Source organism: Hesperophylax consimilis, chromosome 11 (assembly GCF_061612785.1).
Source record: "Hesperophylax consimilis isolate HC1 chromosome 11, BYU_Hcon_1.0, whole genome shotgun sequence".
NCBI classification, from domain to species: Eukaryota; Metazoa; Arthropoda; class Insecta; order Trichoptera; family Limnephilidae; genus Hesperophylax; species Hesperophylax consimilis.
This window is the reverse complement of record NC_142846.1, coordinates 32848021-32868861: the sequence shown is the minus strand read 5'-3', so window position 1 is coordinate 32868861 and position 20841 is coordinate 32848021. Positions and strand designations below refer to the sequence as shown.

General features: G+C 33.2%; 1 protein-coding gene across 3 annotated transcripts in view; it reads left to right on the top strand.

Annotated features, from left to right (window-relative positions):
* The window catches only part of Tomosyn (syntaxin-binding protein tomosyn), a 671040-nt gene that overhangs the window by 480176 nt on the left and 170023 nt on the right, over window positions 1-20841 (top strand). For all 3 annotated transcript variants that reach the window (XM_089637452.1, XM_089637451.1, XM_089637450.1), the window contains exon 4: window positions 7285-7419. In XM_089637452.1, the coding sequence (XP_089493578.1) occupies window positions 7285-7419 (135 nt within the window). The remainder of the gene's footprint in view (window positions 1-7284; window positions 7420-20841) is intronic.

Here is a 20841-nt window from a genome sequence, read left to right as displayed (position 1 = left end):
TCCTACAAACGACGAACTTAATTGAAATACACTGTCGATCGTAAAGTGGCCGTTGCAAATGACATCCTCAAACCTATACATTTTATTTTATTTACATTTATTCAAACACGTATTAAAGAATATATTTTGAATCAATTTTTGACGCGTAGTATTAAAATGCGCATACTGATCGTAAAATCGTTAGAAGCCACAACTTAACTCTTTCTGCAGGGGATCTGGCTCTTTTAGAGTTTATGGAGTTTTGGATGTTATGGTGTGTATGGTTGTATATTAAGTGTGTTCACAAGAGACAGAAAGGTTAATAAGGATATTGAAAGAAGGATGAACGCATGGAACTACATAATATATTAACAGAGGTCTGAATGCGGCGGTCGCTAATAATAAATTGAAAAAAGAAGCCAGGCTAGCAGTTCACAAAGGTGTGCTGTACCAACACAACCAACCCTGATGTATGGTGTTGAGACATGTAACTTCCTAAAGGTTTAAAGTTTAAAGTTAAATACTCAAATGAAATGAGTCTCGTGTGTGGGTAAAACCATAGATCCAGAAAACTGTAAGGCTGATATAAGCTTAATGAATAAGATTAAGAGAGGTATGAAAGCATGATGAGAAGAGCAGGTGAACATAGACGAATTTGATATTGATGTAAATGTCATAACCTTCCATGATCACGAGCTGTGGGGCCCAATTTATGGAGATTAGAATAATGAGAAAAAAATTACAATTATGTATTTCAACATTCTTTATTGATATAACATGAATTCTGTTATATTTTATAAAATAAATATCAAATAAATAATGTTAAGATAAGTCAGAAACGCACGAGGAAGTCATGGTACGATAGATGGTCCATATCCCCTGGAATGCTGTAAGTTGTTAGTTCCAAACAACTACTGCCAGTAGCGGCACCACGATCTGCTGTGCATACAACATAGTAGAATAGATTTATTGGCTCAACACGTTCGTGCTATCATGGTGCTGCTAAACAACATAATATCTTTAATTTAATCCTTGAAGGTTTCAAGAGACCTGCAAATAATGTCACTTAAATTTTACATTAATTTTTGTCTTGAAATATCGCATAATTGTATTTTTGTTCATGCACATAGTAAATGACTATAATTTGTTATAAACCTTTAGAAAAATACGAATCAAGCACGAGTACAATATTGGAAAATTTCATCTTTAAATTTTAAACTCAAACGTCATTTGATGAGAAAAAAAACGTAAAAAATAAACGTCATTTATTAAGTTTTGTAAGTTCTAGTTTTTTACTATTCCGTGGCTAGGCCACGTTGATACGACTTATTAATTGAATGATTCCAATTTTATTTTTAATGATGCGTAAAATAATTTGATATTAATTTTTATCGACATTGAATTTAAAAAATTTAATGGACTTACAAATTAAACACAAAACAATGTATACGATATATGAATGTGAATGAAGCGAGGGGTGTGCTTCAAACCGCTTAATGGTTAGATTAAGGCGATGCCATACGTTGTAATGCAAAATCATGTGTTATTGGTTTGAAAATTTGGTCGTTCTAGAAATGTTTCAGATGCTTTAATTAAATACTGCGAGTAGAATACATCTTATTCTTTGAAATAATCGAGTATTTTTAAAACAAGTCTTTTTATAAGCCAAGAAAAAAATAATGTAAAGGCCTATAAAAACTGATTTAAAGTTCAAAATCTCCTACTTACGAACCCATTTTCGGTTATGATTTAAATGATCGAAAAAAAATATTCATGCCTGAAAATCCCACAAAATAAAATAAAAGGCACTTTTTGCCATGTTTTTTTCTTGCATAAATCAAAACAGGTGGATGGTGTTAAGCGGGAATTTAAACCTTATCGCCATCTACGCAAGGGTTGTTATTGATAGCGGCTCAATTTAAAATATTACACGACGTATTGCATCGCCTTAAATAGTTAGGTGCTTATCTATTTATGGTGTATGTTTGTTGTCCAACGCGATTCGCTGTTAAATCTTTGAATATAATATAACTGTTTCCTCTAAAATCTGATTCTACTATGATTGGACTATGATTATTTTTAGAGACTTTGAATTTATTCGAAAGAAATTGTCTTCGACTCTATGATTTTACAAAATGAAAAAATTACGGTCGTTTTTTCAAATTAATGATTTCTGATTCGACTTCAAATCATGTTAGAAGGGCACAGAGGTTTATCACAAAAACATAATGTTTTCGAGAAATAGTGATATTTTGACCAGTTACTTTGTACTATAATAAAGGAAATCTTAAAAATACAACTTTGTTATTTCAACTAAATGTTTGATTTTTGACAATGCAACGCAGTTGGGGCTAACAAAAAATTGTCCAAAGATGCGAAGTTAGCAGTCCACAGTGAAGAGCTGGTACCTACCCTGATGTATGGAAGTGAAGCATGGAACTGGCAGAGAAAGGATGAAAGTAGACTGAATGCTGTTGAAATGAGATCCTGAGGCTTATGTGTGGCAAAACCATGTATGATCGTGTGAGAAATGTGGAAATTCGCAAAGTGTGCAAGGCTGATGTAAGCGTAATGAGTAAGATTAAGAAAGGGACGCTTAGATGGTTTGGGCATATACAGCGAATGTGCGAAGAAAGGAGTATAAAGAGAATATATGACGCAAATGTGAAAGGTAGCAGAAGTCGGGGACACCGGAGGAAGACGTGGGACGATCAAGTGAAACGGATACTCGAGTCGGGCCATGTCAATGATAGAAGAGTATGTATGAGACGATGTATGAATGTGAATGAGGCAAGGAGTGTGTCCCAAGACCGAGTTGTTTTGCGGGCCGTCCTCTTTGCCTACCCCTGCGGAGAAAGTGCGAGATGGTTAGTTAGTTAGTTAAGTGTGCCATGACACCCACTGTAGATTTTTGACTGTGAATTCAATAATAACCAAAAGGTGTTAAAATCGTTAATTTAATACAACTATAAATAAAATCGAACAGCTCTGAAAAAATGAAAAAAATACTGTTTAAATAACAGTATTTTTTTTCATTTTTAAAATTCAATTTAATTTCCACCACAGCATTTTTAAGACCGAACACCCTTCCCTAATTTTAACGGTTTTATTTTTAGGGTGTACCTATTTTATGTTTCATTGACACAGTCGTAAAAGCGTACAGCTTGCAATAAAACACATTTACAGCTTTTGCAATGTAAGGATTTCGATTCCTCGATATTTCTTGGTAGAGCCACCCACCGCTGCTGTTATTTGCTGAGAAAACAAAAGGAAATGCTTCCATTTCCATCGGAAGTTCAGTTCTCAAAACCACCGCCGCCGTTACTCCTGCAGCGCTCCATAGAAACCCGATGACGCTATCGGTAACATGTAGCGATGAAAGAGATAAAAGAGATACACGGATTTTTGTTGTTTGTTTTTGGGGTGTTATGCCGTGTTGCGCTAACTCCTTCTTTAGCCGACGTTTCGGACAGCGTTGCAGTGTCCATCATCAGGGCAGATCCGGTAGATCCGAAGATGTGTAAATTTTGGTTGTCGAGTTTGTGCTTATTTGTTTGTGGCCTGGGCCCGTCCAAGTGCGAAATGCCAACGGAAGTGGTGACATCTTGTGGCGAATTCTGAAAGCACAGTATTTATGTTAGCCTGGGGCCCGTCCAAGTGCGAAATGCCAACGGAAGTGGCGACATCTTTTTCATCTCATTTACACATCTTCGGATCTACCGGATCTGCCCTGATGATGGACACTGCAACGCTGTCCGAAACGTCGGCTAAAGAAGGAGTTAGCGCAACACGGCATAACACCCCAAAAACAAACAACAAAAATGCTTTTGGCCGTGAGAATCTAAAAACTTACCTGAGATACACGGATGTTTTATCTCTTTTATATCTTTCATCTGAACTTTATATCAAATGAAATTATATTTTAGAGATAAAGAATTGGCGAAGGCATAGAAATGTGTATTGTTCTTATTAGTAATACGCCTACTTTGACAAACACAGTGTTGCTTTTACTGAAAACTAACGATATTCTCATGACGGGGGAGCAGATGGTTTTGATAATTTCGCACGAAATGGCTACAGTTATAATGTTAAAGTGTTTTTTTCTTGTATTCGTTCTTATTATTTTATAATACCATTTTGTTAAATACAAAATCAAAAGGATGAGTCATTGTCCATTGTGCTTTTACATACAAAGTTCATAATTTTTTTTTTAATTAATTATGAATTGTCCATTAATTATGAATGAAGGGAGGACTTAATTATGGAATTACTTGGTTCTAAGAAAGTGAAAATGGCTAATTGGGGAAATACTAAAAACAGGATTTTTCGGATGGTTCAATGGCTATTTCAAAGCTTCATACCTCATGATGGAAATGACGCAGTAAGCTCAAAATAGTATCGTTGACCTTCAAATACTGTCATAAAAAGCGGCGTTAATTCGCACCTTGTAGCTGATACGGTTTTATCATGACAAGTTTTGATTTTAAAAGAGTATGATATGCTTTATCGAATGAAAAATTTTCACCGCCATCAGTCAGTTCAGTTTTGTCATCGTTACTCTGCTTTATCGTTCATTTTATAATCTAAGTAAAAGAGGAGACTGCCCCCCGAGTTGGAGATATTTTCACACAATGCTGTCAAGATACCCCTAAATGACAGGCGGCGGTGTAGAATAGATGGAGATATGAATCAAATTGACACACTCTAGTTATTATGTACGATTCCTGGGAGGAAATTTCCTTGCTTATTGAGGGGGGGCGGGGATTGGTAGTCAGATGTGTTGACATGGGCGAGGGTAGACTACTTGTACCGTATTCACTTGGATATGTCGCTTCCTGGAAATATACACTATCATATTACTAACATCGTATTGTGGACAAACCTTTCTTGATTGATCGCGAAATTGTTATTACTATTTGCTATATTATTATTACTATTTCATTAAAGGTGATGTCTTCAAAAGGACGTTCAAATACACTGTTAGCCACATTGATTCCATACGTATGTTTTCCCCTTTTTACCGATTTCTTTAACTATTTATTTGAAAGTTGGGGGTGGCTCAGCGCATTGAGCGGCTGTAATCAGGACATCGACATGGTCAATCCTCGGATTATATAGCGATGAATATGTAATCTTCGTCCTTTTTTTATATATGTGTGTACAATTTATAATCATCTCTCTGAACCGATTCCAGAGATTGTCCGTTTTTACATTTTTTATTGACGGAAAAACTTTATTAATCTAATAACAATAGCCTATCACAAGTGAACATAATATTAATAAAACCAGATACTTCTCAGCTTTCCTCTTTCCTATCTCCTTCTCTTGCTCACTACCTTTAGCCTCACAACACACCCCAGTTGGGGATGCCATAGTCTCACTGGCTACAGACAGTTGTTTCAAAATATGGAATGTACTGGATACATTTTAATACAAGTTTAATCCGGAATGTGGGGAGGTTTGTACAATCCACACATCACATAAAACATATACGGGAATATTACAAAAATATTAAAATAGCATAACGATTTTTTACAATAATAGAAACTAACAATTTTTAAGACTTTAATCAATAAATTAACGGGGTCTACACCTTTCTCCAGTTAATTACACAAATAATTAATTCGTTCCAACTTTCTCAATATTTTTTTACAATTTATAGTAAATAAGTGTATTATTTTGTTTTTTGTTCACAATTATAATTCAGTTTCAAATTATAATTCAGTTTCAAATTATAATTCAGTTTCAAATTCCATTTATTTTCAAATTAAATTTCTTGTCTGGTGGATAATATAAGTAACTACACAAATTGACTTGACTTTCTTAAGACTCGTTCAATTTTTTTTCTCCAACTCTTGATGTTTATTAATCGCTTCTTTTATTTAATTATTTCTTCAAACAGCCTTTATTATGTAATATAAAAAACAGTCTCATTTTTCTTTGTTAGTTTTTCAACGTGTTGGAATTATTGATTCAACCTGTATGACTTGGAAGAAAGGCGAATAATTCATATGTAGGTAGTAAGTTTAAAGAAATAAAACCATACACATAACAGATATAATGATATCTTCACTGGGATTTCCCTTGCTGAGGATTTAATTTACATATTATTATATTTTGTGGTAAGGATAATATAAAGTAAATATAAATAGGGTTTTCTGAAATAATTATACATTTATGTTGTTTTTTTGTTCTTTTCATTTGGTGTCAGTATATTATCTATTTCTGATCTCCCTATATTGTGGATCCAGGTTTTTATTTGAGATTTAAATGTTAAAATATTGTTGTCTGTTTTGAATAACAGTGAGATTTTAGTACCATAGAATAGGAAGCTTTTTTACCCAAATGTTGTAAGTTTGTGTTGTGTTCCCACAAACAGTTCTCCAACTCGTCGTGGAAGGAGATTATATATAAATGGTTCTTTGTGATAAATCAGAGATTTATTAATACTTGGCGTATTACAATGGTGACTCGATAGTAGACCTAACTAAAAGCTGGCTAAATGTGATCTGAAACACTGAGTTTGTCTGGGAGCATTCTAACTGGTCCTGGCGACTACTGGCTACTAGCTGCCATCTTGCGGACTTCCACGCAAGCTCTATGCACTGCCCTCTATGAGTGCATCTGTGAAGCTCTTACTTACCAACAGTTTCTTAGTTGCTTGTGTTTTTGACCCTGAGATCTAGTGTTTGTAATATATGTGTTAGATTGTTATCTCTTGTGTTTTGTTTTTATGAATATAAAGGAGTATTGTTTTAGAATAGAGTTGTTTAAGTGACATGATGTTAAGTTTGTTTAAGATTTCATCAGTGCTAGTTCTTGCGGGGACTTTCAGAATAATTTTATTTATATCCGACGTGAATGCCTAATACACTTTTATATATGTACGAAGTCGATTTCTGATCTTATGAAGCATCAGTCTCGAACGGTGAAATGTGGCGTCATGAAATTTTCACAGCTCTGTGGGATTTCTAGTTCAAGATGACTTTTTTCAGCACGAAAATGATGTTTTTCCATTTCTTACTTTCAATAAACTAAATTAATTCCTGTATGATGTTTGAAAAGTATGAAGAATAAATAGGTCTCATATTATTTGTTATATTTATTTGAATTTTTTAATAAAAATACAAAGTCATTTTGTCATTGTACAATAATCTATCGAGAAAAAAATTGTTTCAACGGCGAAACTGCGAAGTAAAACTATAACTTACAAGTACATGTGATTAAATACTCGTAAAAAAATTTAATCACGTGACTGTCACTCTATTTTAAACGTTTGACTAATTAATGTAATTTTGGTTACAGAATCACTTGCCTGCACCTCCCCCTGCAGTCTAAATGGCTGCATGTGGGCACGGAGCGGGGAAACGTGCACGTCGTGCACATAGAAACCTTCGTGCTCAGTGGATACATCATCAACTGGAACAAAGCCATTGAACCGTGAGTACACCCTTCTATAATACAGCCTTTTTACTAACTTATGGATGGTTTAATAACGTGTACGTTATATGTGGTACGTTAGACGCGGCCGTCAAAGCCTTTTGTCGGATTTGTATGCATCGAGTACTCAAAAATTTAATACTGACAGCGTTAAATTATTTTATCATATAGTGTTTGGCCTTTTACGAGAAGCCAAACTTTTAAAACAGCAAAAATATCGTTTGACTGCTCCAAGTGTAAATTTAAAATCTAATCATATTCCGAAAATGTAATGATAAAGCTGCATTTGTATATTTCACTAGCTAATAGTCTCTATAAACTCCATAACTAACACATATTGTATTAATCTTTTTGAGTACATGCGTTAGAAGAAACCTATTTTTAATTTCACTTTTGTTTTCAGTAATGAATAAATGCAAATCTTGGAAGCGGAAATTAACCCTTTTCCCAATACCCCATCGAGTTGAAACCCAGCATATATAGATACTCGTTGTCGATGACAGTACATTCTATCAACTTTTGGAGTCAATCACGTACGCCTACGTGGATATATACGCGATATTACTCCAATTAAAACACGAAATAAATATCGGTCCTCACGATCGGTATCTGGCAAGGTCGGTAGCGCGGTTGAAAAGACAGCAGTCAAAACAATATTGTTTTTAGTTTTAAGGGTCATTTTATTTATTTATTCATTTTAGGAAAATAGACAGTTTACATTTAATCAGTTTGTACATAAGTATTATATAGTAAAATAAAACCAATTATGGATTTCCTCCTTGTGACTTTACCTCTACTGAGACAGCATAATATGGAATAAGTTATTTAAATTCGTAAGAAAGGAATATGAATTAAAAAAATTATAATAAACAAAAGTTTATTTAAAACGAAAAATTTACAAAACAATGCATGTATAGCCATGGAGAAAAATATAGCCATAAAATAGATGTGGTTAGTATAGTAAAAAGGTTGGTTTTTACGGGTTGATCTTTTAAGTGTGACTTTGACAATGCCTGCGATCGCAGAATGTTTTTCCCCGTGAGCTGATACTTGGAAAATATCTGGAAAACGGTGTTCAAATACATTATTTAGCGAAGAGCATGGATGATCATGTCAATTAATCATTTGACTGGTGAAATTTCGAGTTAAACTAAGGCCCAGTTGTTTCGCAGAAATTCACATGCAACAAAGTCATCTAATGGACATCCAGCGCCATTTTTTTTACAAATTAAAGGTTCTCATTAATTTCTGATTTTAAGTCCGTTTTAGCTTTTGTACAAATTGTGATCAGCAGAAGGGGACAAGTATCATGTTTTTAAGATTGTCAGCTTATTACAGTTTGTTAGACAGCTGAAACGCAACTAAAATCGACATTTAACGGGAACCTTTAAAATATCAAAAAAACAAGAAGCCATTTGATGACCATGGTTTATTTTAATTTCTGCTAAACAACTGTGCCAAGTTTTCGCAAAATCACTCCTAACTCCTTTTCTCATATATAAATGGGTTAGAAGTACTTTTAGCTGAAACGTTAAATTAAAATTGAGGTATTAGCCCAAATGGTAATACGCAACTTGTGAGTCCCCTGGGAGAATCATGTCTGAAAAAAATCCTTTGAACCAGCCTATTTTACTGTGGATGGGGCTAACAATCCACAATAAGTTTTCTGTATTTTAACATGCAGGAAGGTAGGCAGTTTGATAACCAGAAAAAAAGCTCACCCATGCCATGAGGTAGAGCTTTTCTATTTGTGTTTATGTTAGGTTACTTTGCTTTTACCTCTTTTATGGTTCTACAATCTACATACTCTGCAATACACTTTGTGAAGTTCTCACGTTTAGGATTATGGTTCAATTTTATGTCGGAAATTGAAATTCTTGTGTGTGTAACACAGGAAATGAAATTTCAATATTCTGTACAAGAAACTCGCGTTGTTACACGATCACTTTTATGTATTTTAAAAGATTCCCACAGCTATCATTGTAACAATATAATATTTTTTTAATAACACGTTAAAAATCATACAAACAATAAGATGAAACCAAATAAAAAAATCCAAATAAATAGATCATTTCTGATTGTGTCTGACAATCTGGGTTGATCGGGTGAGGTGTGATCAGAATGCACCTGCCCACAAGCTGCGTGGCCTGCCAGATCGGGAGATGCTGGTTTGGAGAGACCATTTGACCTCTCCAACTGGTGTTTCTCTTGACCCATCGCCTTGTGCCGCAGTGGGAGGGATATATTCGTATGTTCGTCACTCCTGGACACACTGATCTTTAGATTCCCAACCCTCATACCTCATACCCATACATTTACTTTTCCCAGATCTTCCTCTCTTTTATTTTTTTTATATATACAATAATATTATTATATTTATTTTTAAACAAGTTCTGCTGTGTAATTATTATTACGCGTGACAGCTGTTTCTTTTTTTTTTTTTTTTACAGTATTACCGCACAAGAGTCCCAACTGCTCCCGTCTGGAGCCAGTGAGACTATGGCATCCCCAATTGGGGTATGTTGTGAGGCTGAGGGTATTGGGGAGGGGAGGGAGATGGGAAAGAGGAAGGTGGGGAAGTACCTGGCTATTCAGATCTGGTCACCAAACACGGCTAAAGCCATTTCAAGCAACGTTTCAATTCTGAATGGTGGTCTTACACCAGGGCGATACTGAGAGTATCTTCCACTCTGGAACGTGCCGCAAATATACTATATATTATTTTAATTAATTAATTGTGAAATAACACAAATTAATCAAATAAAATTTATTTGCGCACGCCGGGTTCGAACCCGCGACCTTCGGATCTGTAGTCAAAAGCGTATACCACTAGACCACGCCGGCCGTCAGCCGCCCTCTGAAGGCATTATCAAACTGTGGGTAGCCCACTTACAGACGATACATTTATATTATTTCTAGGTAGGTATTTTAATTTCAATTACTGATTTCTTAATTGATTTCTGTGTAAGAATGTTAGAAATTATTGATGGTTATTACCCTAGTAAAGTTTCCCCAATTATTGTAATGTTTAAATTTGACTGAATGTCTTAATGTTAGTTATTCCCAAACGATGACTCATAGGGTTATTTTAATAGTATAATTAAGTACTTCAATGTGCACTCGTATTTGCACTAGGTTTGAAGATATCTAGTAGGGGTGAACGAATTATATTGGTTTGTTCATTAATTAGAATAGCTTTCGGATTATTATAATTTTTGTTAATTTCTAACTGCTCTAAAAGATTCAGTTTACGGCCTTTATTTTGTACGTGTAACGGAGTTGGTTTATTATTATCATTAAGTGAGTGATTTTCATCTAGGAGAAAAATTTTCATCTAAAAAAAAAATAAAAAAATAAAATGGAGTTCTACAAATTAAACTTAATAACAATAAAAAAAATAAAAAAATAAACTTCCTCTCTTTCCTTTCCTTAAAAGTTCCATCCACACAGCATCCCAAAAGATGGCATGTGGGGTTAATGTAAATCAAATGTTGTTTTCAAAAGGTGATGAAATACGCTTTCAATTATTATTGTTAGAAATAAACATATAGTTTTTGGAATATAAAATTTCGAAAGCAAACATTAAAAAAGTTTTAAAAATGGCTGTCACCTCACTTTTTTGTCGTTTCATAAAAAAGTTTAACAATAAAAAATCATGCAGTTTAATTTTTTTTTCAAATCGTTGTCGGAGCTTTGGTATCATAGTAGTGCACATTTTATTTTTTTCTGTGGTTAACTTCTTGATTTGAATATAAAGCGTTTTTTTTCTTTCTGACGCCTTTAGATCATATTTCTCACCGTGTCGACAGTAAGGGAGATACAATGATTTCTACGTTAGTTTTTCCCAAAAGTGAACAAATTAGACAGAGGGTTTAAGGAGACATAGGGTATATTATGTTAAAATTTATGCAATGTCACAGCGGATTATTAATCTTCAAAAATATAAAATTGTTTTATGAACAGCTGGTATTCATTTTATTTACTACGAAAATGAGATTTTTTGTTTCATAATTTACAAAGCGTCAAAACTGAAAACCGTGAATTTTTCCATTAAAAACACCAAAGTGACACTTTATCTGATTCTGTCATTCTCACATATTGGTTTTAGAAAAAAAAATGTTTTAGCTAAATTCTTTAATTTGCATTCATCAAAGTGACCGTGAAATGTTTTTGTGGGTAAAAACGACATTAAAAATAATCGTTCTGTACGATTTTAGTATGACGGGCGAATTTAATAACGCAGGAGTCAAGTCTGAGGTGGAAAAAATCTAATTTAAATGCAAATCGTACGTTTTACTGCCATCGGTGGAATAAATGCCGTCGCTTTGAATTCCAAATAATATCATTTTATACCTGTTTCTCTGAATTTGAATCAGAGAACTGCCTGCCAAAGGACATTGTATCGACTTTTCATTATTTACTTTGTTTATATGAAAGATTTTTTTCAACTATTTTTTTTCGTAGTAAAAGCGTTTGATTAGTTCGTAGTCTTCGTGCTACGAGCTTATAATAAATAAAACAAATTAGTTTTACGGCCTTCAACTTTTTTACAAATTACGAAGCTCTTTTAATCTTCTTCATACCAGATCATTAAAATCGTAATTTTTAAAGGAACAACTTTTCTTTTTAACTTATTTTGAAGTTTATACCTTATTATATTTGTAACTTAGTTTGAGGTATGTCTTTTTATATAGATGTTTATACCTTATTATATTTATAACTTATTTTGAGGTCTGTCTTTATATATAGAAGCTTACACCTGATTATATTTATAACTTATTTTGAGGTCTGTCTTTATATATAGATGTTTATACCTTATTATATTTATAACTTACTTTGAGGTCTGTCTGAGGCGTGAGGCCTGTTCCGGTAAGACGAGACATCCTGGTATCGATTCCTGGTTGTGACCGTTATCTTTTTATTTTCTGTTTCATGTTTCGTGTAGACGTATTAGTATAATCTTCTTCTGCAATAGTAATTAATAAATTCTGTTTTACTCGAATACGTAATTATTTTTTTTTTTCTTTTCGTATAAAATATTTTTTTAATATAAAATATTTAGTTATTTTCCGAATTAAAAAAAAAACCTTTTTCCTGCAAAAGTATTTTAAAAAATGTTTTGTGACAATTTTTACCCCTTCCAATGTTGTTTGTATTTATTTTCATCGTTGTTTCACAGAACTTGAATATTTCGTTCAATTTCAAAGATAATATTCAAGTTCTGTGATAGTTTTACTCTTATTATTCCATTATGGGCAAGAAATTTCACAGTTCTTTAATAATATAGAACTTGAATAAAACATTAACAGAACTTCAAAATTATTTGAAATATAATCAGTTGTTTAAGACTAGTGCAATATCTGGGAGTAACATTATTTGTTTGAGTACCAAAAATAAAAAGATAAATGCCAAAATGCATAACCTAACTAAAACCAATCAGGAAAGCAGTCATTGCTGTTTTTAGTTTTGATTTTGTTAATGTTACTATTTATCTATTTTACTTTTTTTTTAAATAACTATTATTTCTTTAAAATAACTTTAACCAGCTTAAACTGCTGAGTTATTATCAACATAAGTTTTTTAGAAACATTTATTGTCAGACTAATTAAAACTTCCGTACTCGTCCTACATTTTCGTATTTTCTAATATTAATTTCATTACAGTTTGTATGTTTTTAATTAAAACCCAAAGCGCTTTCGCAATTCTAAACTTTGCAGGTACAAGACAAATAATACGATAAAATCATACTGTAGCTCGCCTGTAAAAACAGTCCTTAATTGAATTCAAAGCTTATACTCGCATAGAAACAGCCAGGCTTCTTATTAAAATGCAAATGTGTTCTGTTATTGTTATTATTGCCTTTGGCTGAATGAGTGGCGCTGTTTCGATTTCAAAAACAAACTTTCACTTCTTCATCCCCTAGAATCGTGAGTAATGCACCGTATAAATATACTAGTTCATTCTAATAAATCGACCTTACCTGTAGCGTACTAAGCAATTGAAGGCCAATACGGTTTTTCCTTTCAACAAGCAACGCTATAAGCAAACTAGTATTGAAAAAACACCTACAGCTTTACTAATTAAAAAAAAACACTTACAACCTAACCCAACCGCTAAACGGTGTTTTAGTTCGACATTGAATACAGACTGTACAACTTCTATTTCTAATAATTATTTTTAAAAATTGTCTTTAACTATACTGCGAAAGATCTGGTAACATTGCATTTTGGCAGACTGACGCATGCACCATGCGCATTTTACCACGTCAGGCTAATAGAATTTTATTACATTAGGCTAATAGCATTTTATTGATAAGTTTTTTTTATATATTAAGTGGTTTTCTACAATATATAATGCAAACAAAACTGACTTGGTAAGTAGGTACTTAATATCAAAACGTAATTATAATACACATAAATTTGTTGCTTCTTTATTACTTGTTTCAGTCGAGCGATGTTGCATATATTAGGGTATTGGATAGTGTGGAATTTAGTTATCATAGTTTGTACTAACAGCCAAAGTCAAATTGAAATCCATTTTTTTACACATAAATTATCACTAAATGGCCCAACACTGACTTTCACATTCAGTTTGAGCCGCATTACGATGTAGGTTATAATTTTAGAAAATACTTTCATAGTTGATAAGTATAATATACATATAAATAAATCCTAAGAATGTGTATTATTTTCAAAGATTTAGCGGTTTAAAACAACATCCATTTTCTCGTACGGTTTCCTTGTTTTCGCCCGTGTGAAGTGTGTTAATTTTAATCCATAAACATTTTATGTAATTCAAATTACGAATTATTATACAAATATTTATCCAAAGAAATGTCACTATCTCAATGACTATTATTTTTTTAACCTTTCTTCCTCTAGCAAGGTACCATAATATTGATTATCGCAATTTGACACTCTGGCTTTATAAAAAGGTAGTGTAAAATGCCCACCATCTTGAACCGGAAACGGAACATTACAGACAGATCATATGCCAAACGGGCCAATAATTTGAAGATATTTTTAATAAATTAGCAATACTCATTTTCCCCGTGTGCCTATTATTAAAAAAATAATATTGAATATATTTCCCAGTAGTCTATTTCGAAGATTGAAATTTTAAAATTAAGATAAAATATTTTAAATAAAGTACCCCATGCTCAATAATCGCTATAGTAAACCTTTTGTACATTAAATTTATTTTTTGCAGAAAATTACTAAATACCTTCATAATTTATTCTGTCGCTGACGGTGGCTACGAAATAATTCATAGTGAAAACGCAGTGTCCTGGAAATCATTATTTGCCATTACACAGAAATGGAAAACATTAAGTGCTTGCCGGAATAATTAATTGACACATTGAATTCGGAGAACAGTTATTATTGAGAGCCCAGCCAAATAGATTTAATTCCGTAGCCTATTTTTCCTCGTTCCGTCCGATCGCTCATTGTTACGAGCAATAAAGTCTTATTATCAAGTGAATTGTATTGCGTATCCACGAAAAAATCATTTTAACTCATTTGATACAGTAAAAATTTCTTATTACTGCTTCGATTGTCATAAAAGAATGTGTTTGTTGAATGTGTGCGTTTAACGTTGATTTGGTTGGCTTCGAGCCTGGTTTAAGGCGAAATAAGACTCTAATAACGGGGGTTTGCTCGACGCTCACATTTTAATTATTTCTAATGAACGTATTACTAAAATCTCGAATGTTTCTTGAGGGATCCCTACGGATGTAAGGTATTTATATTTAAGATTAATAAAAACAGGACGTTACCATTAAAATATTTTATGTAAAATGGTTTGAAAGTTTTGTAAAACGTTTTTCAAATATAAAAATATCACTAAGCGTCAAATTTTATTTTTCTTAACAATGAATTAGCAATTTCCCGAGGGATCTCTCTAGAAACATTTGAGATTTAAGTAATTCGTTCATCAGAAATAATTAAAACAAACCCCACGGAATGATCGATTTTCAAGGCCTGCTAGAGCAAAGTCGACCGTACGTCCTTGGTCCTTTCCAATTATTGTTTTTACCCGACTTCATCACGTATGTTGTTAAGATTTCCATTTCATTTTGGAGATTTGATAATGCAAATTCAACCGTGGGTCTGTCCAGTACACTAGGGGCGCGCGTCGCATATTTTTGTGCACGGCTGCATCACTTACGTCGTTAAGATTCTGAATATATTTTAGGGTATCGTCTTGTCCTAAGACCATTTTAACAAAACAAACGCCATAATAATAAATCAAGTTTTTTAGTGTTCTAACTACCCACCGCGTAATATACCAACTTTTTAGTAAGGCTGCTAGTGTGTTTTAAAGAATGTTATACATCGTGTATTTACATATTGATAAACAATAATATTTAGCCATTAATTAATAATTACTGCGCAAGGCACTGTTGCTGTATAATGGCGCTTTGTAACAAACTCCTCGATCTTTCTAATAATCGACCCACAAGACATGGATATCAGCTTTTTGGGTTATTTACCGGGTTTCTAATGAATTTCTATTGATAAAGTTGGCATCACATCCTTAAAAAAATTTAAAAATTCACAACTTTTTCCTTCACTGATTCCAAGCAGTGCGTGCCTTCACAGCATTCAACGCAAAGAAAATTCCTCAAAGCTACGTAAGTATTTATAAGTATTTATTTTAAATCAGATACCTCAATCGCTTTGATATCATTACTAAACCATTATTACATTCGTTGATTATGATGAACAATTAGGTCGGTATAAGCAGACTTGTTATAAACGATGTTAGATAGTAGATACTCTGCAAAATACGAATTTACGCTTACCAAATACTACGCTCTTGTCAAACATAGTAGTTGATACGGTATTACCCCTAATCATGTACTGTTAATTAAGTACATATGTGTGTTCTAATCAATCAGTTGATCTTTGATTGAGACATATCCTTCAATTAGAATTATTTTCTTCGTATTCGAGTTCAGAGAAAATCAAATAGATTAGTTTTTGCTCCATGTTTGGGAGCAGCTTATTTCACAGTTGTATTGTAATGTTTTTCTTGGATAGGAAATCATTCACTAAGTGATTTTTTAAGTAATACCTAGTATTATAATTACGGATAACTGATTGTTTTTTCATGGTTTTGTCGTCGATAATGACTTGTCTATGTTTGCGAACTTCTAATTATCAATCGGCAAATGAAAAGCGGTAAATCTAACGGTTTTTTTGTAATGGCTTTAAATTCTGTCTAATTCAATAAGTGTCAGCTCTTCCTCTGTCTCTTTCCTTTTCCCCGCCTCCTTCACCCTACACATTTACGATTTCTGAGAAGATTATATTCGAGTTCTTGACTCTCGTCATAACGATACTGATAATAATGGTTTTCAATCTGAACCGCGGGGCATAATATTTTATTTGCTATTTGATCGATCGTGAAATATTGACGTGTCCTCTAGCTGTCTCATGGTCAAGGGTGGGACACGAATGACACTATATATAAACTGCAAAGCGATATCTATCTTTGGACTTTGATTGGTATCTCAATCAGACCATCTGCATTATATATGTTACTTTCTTCGTATAGTACGAGACATGTAGCTTTATCTACTGATATTTCGATAACCGCTGAAATTTAACGATTGTAAAAACTCGTACTATTCTACCACAGAGCAAGTCGTAAGCAAATCCCTCACACAAGTATTTGTCGGAAGTTTACTCACCAAACCGACTTCAAAGGTTTTAATTAGCGTTGAGCACGCTTTGAACAAAAATTATATTTTCTAAAGCTCTATTTTAAAAGGCTACAATATTCACTACTTTAAAAAGAAAATTTTTTAAAAATTCATCAAACCCACAAACATTATATTATAAGTTTTTTTAGAGCCTTTTTTCATACCTGTAAGTAATTGATTTCTTTACAAATCCATTAGGATTTTTTTTAAGGTAACTGCTCAACAATGTGTTTTTATAGGATCGTTTCAATACGTAACTAGTTGTTCAAATATTGGATATTTTGAAGGCTTCAGAATTGCTTGGAAAGTTAGAAGGGGTGTTCAAACGGATGACTACATTAAATATTCATAGGTCCATTATAAGGAATGATTTTGCCAACGAATTCTTCCTCTAGAACGATTTTCATATAAAAATTAATGATTTACATTGAATTATCATTTACCGCATTCTTTTATGTAGATTTTTGTTCGTGTTCATATTTTGCGCAGTCCCATAACGCGAAAATCTGTGATCGTAGCATTTTGTCCTACGGCGTTTTATCTATTTAGAAGGTACCACCGATATGTGGCTTCTTTGATAAGTTTTGATTTAATACCACCCATATGTGGCCATTTAAAACTGCATTTTCTTTTGCTTTTTTATGTGTGTGAAACCGCACAAGAGCCCCAACTGCTTCCAACTGTCAATAGCTAGTGGGATTATGGCGACATTTCAATTCTGAATCCTGGTCTTACACCAGGGTGATACTGAGAGAATATTCCACTCTGTATATTATTTATAATACTATATATTTGAATATATACTTTTTCCCGATGAGGTGAACTTTGTTCATGAAACATGTATAGGTTATATGTATTAAAGTGATGTAAACAAAGTTATTTGTGTATTAATAAATTATATACTTACTCCTGATGAGGTGAACTTTGTTCATGAAACATGTAGAGGTTATATATTTTAAAGTGATGTAAACAAAGCTATTTGTGTTTTATCAATAAATAATGTCATCACAAAGGATTTCAGAAGAAATTTTCTTCGAAAAAAAAAATAACTGTGTATTATTATTTTTAATAAGTAAATAGTAAAATAACACAAATTAATCAAATAAAATATACTTGCACATATTTGAACCCGCGACCTCTGGCTTGCTAGTCGAGAGCTTTACCCTTCGGTTAAATTAAATAAAGAGGAAGGTTTTTAATGAGGTCTAATTACTTCCTGTATTAATTAAATAAGCATTTGCGCAGCGTCTGTCGTGATTATTCTTCAATTTGAAATTACCGAAGTTTCTGGCTGAACAAATTCAGATTATTTCTGAAGTAAATTATCTGTTCCAATCGAAAGCTCAGCGCAAGTTTAGTGAAATATTTTCGGTATTTGCTCAGAGGAACATCCAACTATGGGAACCCAGCTAGCGCTTTCCTTTAAGTTGTCTACGCTAAACCAATAAACATTGAAGTCTCTGCATATTTCAATAGAAAGCTCTTAATAAACCAATTAGAATATTGAACATTCATACACACTATTTAAGGCTGTAAAGGCGAACTGCTGTTAACTCAGTGGTAAACTCTCTTTCGTACTTAAAAAAACTATAATTGTAGCAGTAATGTAGGTTCTTAGCGGCAAGAACATAGTCGCATAGTTTATTTTAATTAATATTTTTTAGTAAATACATCGAATCATTTTTTAAACTGTGGTTTTTTTACTAGCCTTTAACCCTGTACACATCTCACGTACGCCCTTCAATTGAAATCGGAAGCCACCTTTGGCTGGAGCCCCATAATACTTAATTCTGTGCAAAGGAGGGCTGTCCGTCTGATAGTCCGTTGTTAAGAGCCATCTCTAATAGATGGCAATCGGTCATCGAACACCTATTATGGATCATCAATCGGTGCATCAGATGTGAGCATGTTGTGTCTGTTCTGCAGGTATTTTAATATAACATGCTCCGTTACACCTGTGCACGTGTATGAAACTCGATGGACACAAGCGAAACACCTGTCCACAGTTGATGTTGGCTTGGTGTGTGCAACGTGCTACCGGCACTGTTTTACCTCCTTCATATAATCCGGGCCTCTTCGAGACCCCATTAATCAATCCCTTCCTACAGCCCCTACCTAAACCTGCCTCTCAAAGCTGCCCAACAGGGTGGCGACCTAGTTCTCCTACCTTTACGGACAGGGCGCTCTCGTGAGGTGTTACATAAAAATAAAATAATTTAAATTATAAAAGTTATCATTGCTAACTATATATATTTATGATAGTCAACTTTTTGTTAACCTCAAAGGGAATTTTTACAACAAAGCCTTCAGCATTATGACTATATTTTGATACAAAGCTGTTTTCATTCTTATAAGACTCAAGCTCCGAAATAATTCAATGTCTTTAAAACTGTATTGGATTGCTTGCGATTCAGTCTATCTTTCTGTAATGTTACGCGTTATGTACAATAAACCAATAAATTTAAGAGTTTACTCGCATATGTTTAGATCCTAAGCTCTTTGCATTCCTTGATGAACCGGTTGGAATAGTGAGGAATTTTCTAGAGTTTCCTAAATCCATTTTTGGTATAAATCTCACTTGAAAAATAGAAAAATCAGAAGGAGTCTGCCCCACTTTTCCAATACTTATCGCTTTTGAATTCCAAACCAATGACGCCGGACCGCTCACAATCGAAATGTATTTTCCCAGCTTTTCCAAGGCGCGCCATGCATCAATTCCATCCAAATGGAAATAGAAGTGGATTTGGATGATTCTGGATTTCGTTTGCTTTCCACTTGAAAAGATGAGCCTATTGTTATTGGATTTGGAGCGATATGATATTCAACTGTCAGATGAAATCTATTTACCAATCAACAATAAAAAGTTCCGACAATTAGATGAACAAAGGGTTATCAGATCTGTTTTGTTTTAAAAAAATACACTTCGATATGTTCGAATGCAATTCATGTAACGAACTATTTATATAAAATGGAAATGTTCCAGAAGGTTCGTGAATTTTTTAAGGAAAGATGTGAATTTCTCCTTTATACTTGCGTCTGGTTGACAAATGGGTTATATAAACGTGCACCCACTTTCCAGATGTTTTGGGAACATTAAGCTACAAAGTGTTCCGTCAAATTAAAATACATACAAAATAGAATTTTTCCAGAAGGTTCGTGAAACTTTTAAGGAAAGATGTGAATTTCACTTTTTATACTTGCGTCTGGTTGACAAATGGATTATATAAGCGTGCGCCCACTTTCCAGATGTTTTGAGAACATTAATCTACAAAGAGTTCCGTCAAATTAAAATTCATATAAAATAGAATTTTTCCAGTAAGTTCGTGAAACTTTTAAGGAAAGATGTGAATTTCACTTTTATACTTGCGTCTGGTTGACAAATGGGTTATATGTATAAACGTGCGCCCACTTTCCAGATGTTTTGGGAACATTAAGCTACAAAGAGTTTCGTCAAATTAAAATACATATTGCTTGTTTGCTGCAACAACGACATAAATCACACATAAAAAATATCCATATTGGTAAAAACTAACAATTATCACTTTTCTTTTTACTAGTAGAACAACTTATCTGAATTACCGGAAGTTAACACGAGATATCAGTCAGTATTACTTCACTAAAAATAAAATGATAATTACTAAAAAAATATTTAAAAATTTTCTAAAATTGCAGCAAACAACCGATATGTTATTTTTTTTAGATACCTATGTTTT